General features: G+C 48.3%; 1 protein-coding gene across 1 annotated transcript; it reads right to left on the minus strand.

Annotated features, from left to right (window-relative positions):
* Positions 1–7,453: 7,453 nt before the first annotated feature.
* On the minus strand, positions 7,454–11,076 carry LOC119292816 (serine/threonine-protein phosphatase 7 long form homolog). Its single transcript, XM_037571513.1, has 9 exons — positions 11,057–11,076; positions 10,425–10,521; positions 9,752–10,339; positions 9,399–9,665; positions 9,104–9,318; positions 8,904–9,008; positions 8,066–8,358; positions 7,643–7,756; positions 7,454–7,542 (listed from the first exon to the last, which is right to left on the minus strand). Exons 1-9 carry the CDS (start codon positions 11,074–11,076, stop codon positions 7,454–7,456), a joined length of 1,788 nt encoding a protein of 595 aa, XP_037427410.1.
* Positions 11,077–11,180: the final 104 nt, after the last annotated feature.

Below are 11,180 nucleotides of genomic sequence, written 5' to 3' on the forward strand. Positions count from 1 at the left end.
ATCGGTCCTACCGAGATTACATTATGCCCTAACCCTAACCGAATCGGCATCACCGAGATGCATGTCAGTCCCACTGAAAATCACTAACGGTCACTAGGTTTGCTAAATTGGTCCGACCGAGTTTAACGATTCGGTCCCACCGAGTTTGGTAAATTGTGTGTAACGGTTAGATTTTGTGCGGAGGCTATATATACCCCTCCACCTCCTCTTCATTCGTGGAGAGAGCCATCAGACTAAACCTACACTTCCAACTTACCATTTCTGAGAGAGAACCACCTACTCATGTGTTGAGGCCAAGATATTCCATTCCTACCATATGAATATTGATCTCTAGCCTTCCCCAAGTTGCTTTCCACTCAAACCCTCTTTCCACCAGATCCAAATCCTATGAGAGAGAGTTGAGTGTTGGGGAGACTATCATTTGAAGCACAAGAGCAAGGAGTTCATCATCAACGCACCATTTGTTACTTCTTGGAGAGTGGTGTCTCCTAGATTGGCTAGGTGTCACTTGGGAGCCTCTGACAAGATTGTGGAGTTGAACCAAGGAGTTTGTAAGGGCAAGGATATCGCCTACTTCGTGAAGATCTACCGCTAGTGAGGCAAGTCCTTCGTGGGCGACGGCCATGATGGGATAGACAAGGTTGCTTATTCGTGGACCCTTCGTGGGTGGAGCCCTCCATGGACTCGCGCAGCCATTACCCTTCATGGGTTGAAGTCTCCATCAACGTGGATGTACGATAGCACCACCTATTGGAACCACGCCAAAAACATCCGTGTCTCCAATTGCGTTTGAATCCTCCAAACCCTTCCCTTTACTTTCTTGCAAGTTGCATGCTTTAATTTCCGCTGCCTATACACTCTTTGCATGCTTGCTTGAATTGTGTGATGATTGCTTGACTTGTCCTAAAATAGCTAAAATCTGCCAAACTCTAAAATTGGGAAAAGGTTAAGTTTTTATTAGTCAAGTAGTCTAATCACCCTCCCCCCCTCTAGTCATACTTCAAGGTCCTACAGGATGACATAGTGGTTAAATCCAGAGAGAAGGAGACCTTGATTGATGATCTCAAGGAAACCTTTGACAATCTACGGGTTTACAAAATGATGCTTAACCCGGCCAAGTGTGTTTTTGGTGTACCTGCAGGCAAGCTTTTGGGCTTTCTGGTTTCTAACAGGGGCATCGAGGCTAACCCAGAGAAGATTAAAGCCATCACCTCTCTGTCCAAACCATCATGTATCAATGACGTTCAATGTTTGGCGGCTCGTATCACTGCTTTAAGCCGGTTCATAAGCCGGCTAGGAGAGAAGGCCCTGCCATTATATCAAATGATGAAGAAGACAGATAGCTTCATCTGGAGTGACGCTGCAAATGCTGCCTTTGAAGATCTGAAAAGGCAGTTAGCTGAGCCGCCGGTTCTTGCTTCTCCCATTGACAAGGAGCCCTTGTTATTATACGTGGCTGCTAACATGCATGCTGTCAGCGTGGCCATCGTGGTGGAGCGCAAGGCGACTGGCAAGGAACAGGTGGTTCAACGGCCGGTTTACTACATCAGTGAGGTACTGATTGAGTCTAAGCAGCGATATCCGCATTGGCAGAAGCTCGTCTATGGGGTGTTCATGGCAAGCCGGAAGCTTAAGCAAAACTTCCTGGGCCACCCCATCATTGTGGTTAGTTCTGACCCTTTAGGGGATATCATTCAAAATAGGGAGGCCACAGGATGAATTGCCAAATGGGCCATTAAGCTTGGGCCTCATGGCTTAAAATATGTCCCGCGCACAGCTATCAAGTCTCAGGCGCTAGTCGATTTCATTAACAATTGGACAGAGCTGCAGATGCCTGAAGAAAAGCCGGACAACACATATTGGACAATTCATTTTGACGGGTCCAGGCAATTAGAAGGCTCGGAAGCTGGAGTTGTTTTGGCTTCCCCTCGAGGTGAAAAATTTCGCTATGTGCTCCGGTTGATGTTTCCCTATACTAACAACGCAGCTGAGTATGAAGCCTTACTCCATGTCCTCCGGATGGCTAAGGAGATGAGCCTAAGCCGGGTACGATGCTTCAGCGACTCAGACCTAGTGGCTCAGCAGGTATCAAGCAAGTGGGACTCTAAGGATCCTCTCATGGCGGCTTATCGCCGTGAGGTCGATGCAATTGCGGGATGCTTCAAGGGTTATGAGGTGGAGCACATTGACCGAAGAAAGAACGAGGCGGCTGATGCTTTAAGCCGGTTGGGTTCTCAGCGTAAGCCGGTGCCGCCTAATACCTTTTTGGATATTCTGCATAACCCTTCTGACAAGTTACCCATGAAGGAAGACTTGGCCGTTCATGACCCAGAAGCACAGTTGGTGTCGGCTCTTCATGTCATTCCAGATTGGACGGTGTCGTACCTGGCTTATATGACCCGGGGCGAGTTGCCTGAGGATGAAACCTTAGCCAGGCAGATAACCCGGCGATCTAAGTCCATGACGATTGTCAATGGTGAGTTGCATCATTGTAGTGTTATAGGGGCGTTTCAACGTTGCGTCTCCCCTGAAGAAGGCCAAGAAATTCTATGTGAGATCCATGAAGGGGATTGTGGTCATCACGCCGGGTCAAAATCCCTTGTGGCCAAGGCTTTTCGGCATGGATTTTATTGGCTGACGGCTCATGCTGATGCGGAGGATCTGGTCAGTAAATGCGACGGTTGTCAGAAGTTTTCAAGACGATCTCATGTGCCGACTCAAGAATTAAGGATGATTCCAATTACTTGGCTGTTTGCAGTCTGGGGGCTTGATATGGTCGGGCCTTTCAAAAGGTCCAAATATAAAAAGACCCACCTCTTGGTGGCAGTTGATAAGTTCACAAAGTGGGTTGAGGCAGAGCCTGTCAGTAAGTGTGACGCAGCTACGGCGGTTCAATTCATGAAGAAGGTGATATCTCGCTTTGGCTTTCCACGCAGCATTATCACTGATAATGGCACTAATCTGTCTAAAGGCACCATGGAGGAATTCTGTCAACGTGAGCATATCCGGCTTGATGTTTCATCAATGGCTCACCCTCAGTCCAATGGTCAAGCTGAGAGAGCCAATCAGGAGATTTTGAAAGGCATCAAACCCCGGCTTTTGTTCCCTCTGTAGCGGACGTCGGGTTGTTGGGTTGAGGAGTTACCCTCTGTGCTATGGAGCATTAATACTACTCCTAATAGATCAACGGGTTATACACCTTTCTTCATGGTCTATGGAGCTGAGGCGGTTCTTCCTTCTGACATCCGTCATGACTCGCCTCGTGTGGCGGCTTATGTGGAAGCAGACAATGAAAAGGCGCGCCAGAATGATCTCGGCCTATTAGATGAGAAGAGAGACTTGGCAGCAACTCGCTCGGCAATTTACCAGCAAGACTTGCGCCGATATCACAGTCGCCGTGTCAAGTCCAAAGCCTTTCAGGAAGGTGATTTGGTGCTCCGACTCATCCAGGATCAAACTGATGCACACAAGTTATCACCACCTTGGGAAGGACCCTTTGTGGTCAGCAAGAACTTGAACAACGGGTCATATTACCTTATTGACGTTCGAGAGCGCAAAGACTCACGTAAGTCGGAGGAGGAGACCCGGAGGCCGTGGAATATTGCTCATCTTCGGCCCTACTATACTTGAGCCATAGGCTCCCCTGATGTACATATTCTTGCCAATGTATGTATTATGATAAATAATAAAGCAGGACCTCTGTCCTTGTTTCCCTCAAACCAAGGTAAATTTGTCATTATCATTGTCATTATTCTTTCATATGATCACTTGGGGGCTGATCACGTTTGATCCATCTTTACCCATTTGATCCGGCTTACGATCGTATTTGAATCCAACCGTTAAAAATTATGACCACTAGGGGGCTTCCTGTTCAAACATAGGTCGTATTCGAACCAAAGAGAACACAGCTGTCGATACCCTTTTGATTGGCACACTACCGAGCTCACTTGGGGGTTCTTGATCGTATTCGAATCATAGCTTAACCCCTTTGGGAACCGACTTTGATCGTATTCGAATCAGAGTCATTAAAAAACTCTCAAGGTCATTAGGGGGCTTCCTGTTCAAACATAGGTCGTATTCGAACCAAAGAGAACACAGCTGTCGGTACCCTCTTGATCGGCGCAATGCCAAAGCCATTGGGGGCTACATGATCGTATTCGAATCCTAGCTTAAACCCCTCTGGAACGGGTCACTTATCGTATTCGAATCAGTAGCCTTGCCATTCTTTACTTCTTTTTTTATTTAAGTTGCCTTTGAAAACCCCCTTGTTTGACTTGAGATTTTTTCTGAGGCTTGCAACTTTTAGGTATGATTGCTGTAACCCGGCTCATTATTGACTGATGAGTCGCCGATCCATAAGCATCATTGTACCTTTGAAATTTTCGGGTATCCAAACGATTGTATCACCCTTACTGACCGGGTGCACTTTTATATGATTTTCATGGACTAATATATTAACCTAGTGCCCAGTGCCAGTTGTTGTTTTCTGCTTGTTTTTGGTTTCCAAAAAATCCGTACCAAACAAAGTCCAAACGCGACGAAACTTTTTGACTATTTGTTTGGAACATAAGAGACCCCCGAAGCTTCATGGGAGGACTAGAAGACCCACGAGGAGGTGACAAGGCAACCCGGTGCACCCAGGGGCCGGTCGTGGGTTGTTGCCTTATGGGCCCCTCGTAACCCCTTTTCGCATGATTCCAACTCTGAAAATTCTTATAAATAGGGAACCCCCCAGAAATAAACCTAGAACTTCGACTCTGCTGTCGCAAGCCTATGTTCCAAAGAGATCCCATCTGAAGACTTTTTCCGGCTCCCTGCTCGAGGGGGAAATCATCATCGGAGGCCATCTTCATCATCTCGGCAGTCTCCATGATGAGGAGGGAGTAGTTCACCCTCGGGGCTGAGGGTATGTACAAGTAGCTATGTGTTTGATATCACACACTCTCTCTCTCTCGTGTTCTTGATTTGGCACGATCTTGATGTACCGTGAGCTTTGTTAATATAGTTGGATCATATGGTGTTCTTCCCTCTCTATCTTGTTCTGATGAATCGAGTCTTGCTCTTTGAGGTTTTGTTATGTTGGATTGAATATTGGATCTGAGATCACTTGATGTATGTCTTGCGTGTGGATACCCATGGTGACAATGGGGTATCCTATTGAGTCACTTGATGTATGTTTTGGTAATCAACTTGCGGATTCTCAAGGTGACATTTGGACAATCTATGCATAGGGGTTGATAAATGTTTTCGTCGTATGTTTTTTGATAGAAACTTTGGAGTGATTCTTTGTCGCATGTTAAGGGATTGTTATATGATTCAATTATGTTAGCATTGTTGAGAGATTGCATTAATGAAAGTATGAACCCTAGGCCTTGTTTTCAAGCATTGCAATACCGCTTGTGCTCCGCTTTATCACTTGCTACCTGGTTGTTTTTATATTTTCATATTACAAATACTTATATCTACTATCCATACTACACTTGTATCACCATCTCTTCGCTGAACTAGTGCTTACCCTTCTCATTATTTCATTAGTAATGATCATGTCACCTTAGGCAATGATGTTATTGATTGGTGGTAGGTGATAAGCGTCTGAAAGATGCTTACCCTTCTCATTATTTCATTAGTAATCATCATGTCATCTCAGCCAATGATGTTATTGATTAAGGGTGACATAATTTTTAGTGTTAAAAACATTTTTATATTATGGAACGGAGGAGGTATCTTTAAGACTAGTCCACTAATCTGTGGATTCATCATACAGAGATCTTCTGAAAGAAAATTTATGCCACCCTTAATCAATAACATCATTGGCTGAGATGACATCATGATTACTAATAAAATAATGAAAAGGGTAAGCATCTTTAACACTACTGCAGTATCAAAAACGTTCTTATATTATGGGACAGCGGGAGTAGATGTTAGGAAGTTCAAATGCATGGGGTAAGGATAAACCAATGTGGATGCTCACTTCTCATAGAGTTTTTTCTGCTTAATCTTTATACTTGCATATGATAAAAGTTAACCGTGGATTCCACAGAAATTTCTATGGATGCTCACTTTTTAACAAGTGGCAACAAATAATGTCATATGTAAAACTTCAACGACTGCTGAGATACACGAACGATGCGAAGAACGCAAAATGGAAACCAGCGTAAGCACACCATAATAGATACAGCAAACAAATGTTCTTTCGGCGGAACCTAGCTCACACGACACAAAAACGCTGCTAACGAGGATCGGCGCCGCCGCCACGGCACAGATGTTGGCCCATCGTGGCGTCGCAGCAAGGCTCTCTCTTGTTCTTGTGCTTGATTGAGGAAATTGCGGCCGTGGGGTGGCATGTAATTGCGGTGCTTTCGCGCAGCGAGTTTGGTGCCTGCGGGCACACACAGTACGTGACCCCTCCGGCGGGTGGGTGTCCGTCCGAAGCAGTCGATCGGCCTCTCCGGCTGCGGGCCACGCACGGAAGGGGAATGGAAGGGCCGAGAAGCGAGAAGCGGATGCGAGTGGAAAAGGGAAGGAAGGAGCGAGAAGCGGATGCGGACGGGCGGGCTCCAGCGGCACGCACAGTGGCGAGCGGCGGACGCGCACCGCACGCGGCCACCCACGCGTCGCCCCCACGGCGCTTAATGTATCCTTCCTTTCTTTTTTCTCTGGAATTTCAGGGAAGTGCTTGCTGGGAGAGGAAAAAAAAAAGGGGTTGAAGATAAGGCGTCGCACGTGCCGTGCCCGCTCCTCCGGTGCCACTTGCGGAGGGCGGGCGGGCGAGATCGGGCTGCGGCCCCCACGCCGGGCGGACGGGGAAAGATGATAAAGAAAGGGAGGGGAAGGAATTGTGTTCCCGGGATGGATCCGGCCGGCCGGCTGGTGTCGCCAGATTCTCGATCGCCCGTACGCCCTCGCCCTGTTTTGTTGCGGTGGATGGATGATGGTCGAATCTTTGGGCCGAGATTCCACGCCCGCCCTCCATCGGCAGGGGAAGCCGCCGTGTCGTGCGCCCGCTCGCGGCCCCGTCCCGTCCCTGGTCGATCCGATCCCACGTCGCCGTCGGCATCGACCGCTCGCTCGCTAGATTACGGTTCAGCACGGCTTTTTGCTATAACTAGTCGTGTGCAACATACAACTAGCTATTCATTTGCGCCACACAGTCAGTTTGACCCTGCCCGCACCAGTCTGAGATTGACATCGACCCACCTGCACCGCATCCTTGGTGACCAAGGACCGCATCCTTGGTGACCAAGGACCGCGTCGGGGGGGGGCTAAATTTCGTGTTTTGACCATTTTCCTAAACAAATTCAGGATCTGACCTCACTTTGAAATATTTTCGGGATTTGACCCTTTTGCTACCGCCAGAGCTCCTGGCGGTAGGGTTAGACAGCCTACCGCCAGGCACCATGGCGGTAGGGTGTGACGGAGGGGGACGGCAGCCGTCACCGCGCGCTGACGTGGATCAGTACCTTACCGCCAGACAACTTGGCGGTAAGATGTCTAACCCTACCGCCAGGTGCTCTGGCGGTAAGGTGTGGCACGGTTTTGCCGTACATACATTCTGTAACGAAATATGCTAGGACCCATGGCGGTAGGCTGTCTGACCCTACCGCCAGGGCGCCTGGCGGTGGGGTCCTACGTTTTGCCGTATAAAGTTTCTGTAACGAAATATGCAAGGGCCCTGGCGGTAGGTTCACCCTACGGCCATGGTGTCTGGCGGTAGGTTGTGTAACCCTACCGCCAGGTTTCCTGGCGGTAGGGTCCTCTGTTTTGTTTTTTCAAGTTCATTTGGTTGCTTGTTTTCAAATTCAATATCACAGCAAGTTTCACAAATATAACAACAATATCATAGATTTTAAACAATTAAATTTGGGCATCACGTAGATCCATATTAAGATAACTTGAAGTGCATAGAACATTTCAAACACATAAATCCACAAATAGCAAACACATAGTTCCACATAGTTTCACAACCACTAGACAAGTTCAACCAAACTAAAAGAGCCAAGTATCGAAGAGCATAATCAGTTGCTCCTTTTCCTCTTGGAGGTACGGTCCTCGTTACGCTTTGAACGAGTCTCTTCGGTCTTCTTCTTGGGCCGGCGAGGAACCGGTCTCTGGAAAGGGTCCGGACTCAGCAAATCCTTCTTCTTCGGATTCCTCTTCGGCAGCTGAGATGCCTGAGATGTTTGAGTTGGTGGAGGTCCATAATCTTCATCGTACTCCTCCTCCCCGTTGCTCTCATCCTCCTCCCCCTCCTCTTCTTCATGTGTGGCCTCCTCATCCTCATCCTCTTCCTCCTCCTCCCCAACCAACCTGGACGACGAGGGAGCATGGCTCGATGAGCCGATGAGACCCTGTGTGGCTACAGGCTGATAAGCTTCAACTGACCCAGCTCCAGCACACCCAAGCAGCCCTACCAGCTTGCGACAATGCTGCACAAACTTCTGCACTCACAATGAAGCAAGGTCATAATAAGTATCAGATCGACTGACCGCAAGTGAACAAGATGCATCTGTTCCGAGGAGGCTGAAATTGTACCTTCATCGTCCCCTGACTCTGGTCTCAGATTGTACGCTCCCGGGAAGATGACCTAGTGCATCTGAGGCTTCAAAGATGCATCTGTTCAGCTCACCGGACTACAATGGCATAAGTCAGTCACGTTGACGAATAAAATATTTTAAATACGACCGTCGGTTCAAACGTACCACTCTGTTGATGAGGGGTGCAAACTCCCTAAATCCACTACGCATGTCTCTGATGCCGGTCTGGTATGCCTGTTCATCGGGGTCAGCCCACTCCAGCTCCGCGATGTCTTCCGCCGTCCATCGAGGCCTGAGACGAAGACGGTGCTTCTGGCCATCATCGTACCACCTCATGTGTCGGCCCAGGTAATCATCCCAGTTAGCCATCTCCTCTCCACGTCTTTACGCCACCTCCGTCGATTCCACTCCGTCACATGAGTCTTATGCTCCTCTCCCCAGTCTGTGATCGACTGATTCTTCTGCCGGCTCATGCTGCAAGGCATAAGCAACAAGAATCATCATAAGCACAATGAGATCATCATAAGTAACAAGAAACATGGTAATCTCACGGAGAACAAAGAGCTCACAGGTGCAGCGCGTGGCCGCCGGTATCGGTGGGCTGGCCCGGTGGGGTATGCTGATAAATCCCAAACTGCGTGGCCACGCGTTGTGGCAAATGCCACTCGACGGCGTACACACAGATCATGGGCACGATGCACCGCCAGATACCACGGTCCGCATCGCACATCACGTTCAGATCAAAGGCCCACTCTCGTTCTTGTCGATACGGGCACCAGATTACCTATTACATATACCTTGGTAAGTTTGCACTCTCGGTCAATAGCGGAATCAAAGAGAAAGGTGTTGTGCGAGTTCATATACCTGCGTATGCGTCAAAGCGTCCAACTCGTTGGTGTAGGTCTTGTACGAAGTCTTGTTTAGGCCCGTGTAGAGTTTGACAACGTCCCACTCGTAAGCTACGGTGGGGTTTCGAGTCTCTTCGCCTTCTTCGCCATAGTCTTCCCATGGGCGTCTTGGCAACTTCTCCGGACGCCCCACCGGCAGCCGCTCCCACATCCAAATGGAGAAGGCCCAGACAAAGACACCCATATTGGACTTGTCTCCCGTCCTCTGCGTTGCGTCGTCAAGCTGCAAAACATCAAATGAGGATCAGATATAAGAAAATGTCATGGACACACTTTCGTAGGTAGGTACGCAATTAGACACTCTCTTACCGAACGGTATAGGTAGGCGAGAGATGCCGTCCCCCAACTGTACCCTGCATCCCAATCCGCTAGGAAGAACAAATACGCCCAGTTGGCAGAGTTCCCGGAGCTGTCTGGAAACACGACCTCCGAGAGAATATACCACAGATAGGCCCTCGCGTACAACTCCACAGTCGCCTCATCTGCGCCTTGGGGGCATGTCCTCCGGTGCTCCGAGAGCCAGATCAACGGCACACCGGATGTACGGTTACTCTTGGCACCGGGGCAGTCGTCGATGAGGGTGGTGACCCTCTCCTGCCAGTTGGCCCTCTCCACTCGACCGGTGAGTGCATGACCCTCGATCGGCATTGCAGTAATCATCCCCCAGTCCTCTAGGGTCACCGTCATCTCCCCGCATGGCAGATGGAAAGAATGGGTCTCCGGTCTCCAACGGTCAATCAGAGCTGTGAGAGCCGCGTGGACAAGCGTCGGCGACTGACGCTTGAACTGCAGCACGAAACCCAACAGACGGGCTCTCTTGAAGAGCGGCGCGTAGCGCTCGTCGTAGTCCATATGCCCATGAATCCCGTGACCCCTCATGCGCAGTGGCTGGAGCGTCTGTCAAAAAGTGAACGCCAAAAAGTTAGGAAATCATTTTCATCAATCCGAGAACTTTGATCAAAATTTCTTTCATATCACTTACCTCTCCGTTCTCTATGAAACGGGCACGATGACCCTTGTCGAATGCCCAGTCCAGCATGCAGTACCGTGGGCCGATGTTGTCCGCAAGAGGTGGCCGCCTTAATAGAGTTTCATAAACAAAAGCACCATAAGCATAAGCATACATAAACAAACAATGAACTCAAATCATATGAAGATAAAATTTTAAGCATATTCCTCCAACAACATCTACTACACATGATGGATCAAATCATATCAACATGCATCATATCAAAAAAAACCTCCAACATACATCATAGCTTCATATTTTTAAACAAAATTTTCCAAACAACATCTTCATATCATCATATCAACATGCATCATCAAACTAGGGTTCATCTTCACACTAGATCATATCATCATATCACATGCATCATCAAACTAGGGTTCAAAAAAATTATGAACTAGGGTTCATCTTCACACTAACATATGAACTATTAATTAGAGTACATATCCAATGCCACTACTTACTAAAGAACTAAGAACTACAACTACAATCAATCTTAGGTGAAAAAAGTCAATCTTAGTTCAAAAACATGAGGAATTTCAAGCAAATAATGCGTCGAATCGGTAGCAAGTTTGCAAAAACTAATTGGAGGGATCGGAGGAGCTTACGGTTCTCTCCTCGGGGCCATCTCGATCCGCCAAAACGGTGAAGAATCGGTGAAGATCCAAGGGGGGGAGTGGAGGAGATGAGAGAGGGAGAGAGGGCCAACTTGGGGGAGAAAAACAAGAACTG

This window comes from Triticum dicoccoides, chromosome 4B (genome assembly GCF_002162155.2).
Source record: "Triticum dicoccoides isolate Atlit2015 ecotype Zavitan chromosome 4B, WEW_v2.0, whole genome shotgun sequence".
Classification (NCBI taxonomy): domain Eukaryota; kingdom Viridiplantae; phylum Streptophyta; class Magnoliopsida; order Poales; family Poaceae; genus Triticum; species Triticum dicoccoides.

Bases quoted from the DNA above. Each gene is read 5' to 3' on its own strand.
- LOC119292816 (XM_037571513.1), bottom strand. From the start codon at position 11,076: ATGGCCCCGAGGAGAGAACC. The intron at 9,009-9,103 runs GTGAGCTCTTTG...TATGCCTTGCAG, and splicing joins GGCGGCCACGCGCTGCACCT to CATGAGCCGGCAGAAGAATC. The intron at 7,757-8,065 runs GTTCAAAGCGTA...AAAACAAAACAG, and splicing joins GAAGAAGACCGAAGAGACTC to AGGACCCTACCGCCAGGAAA.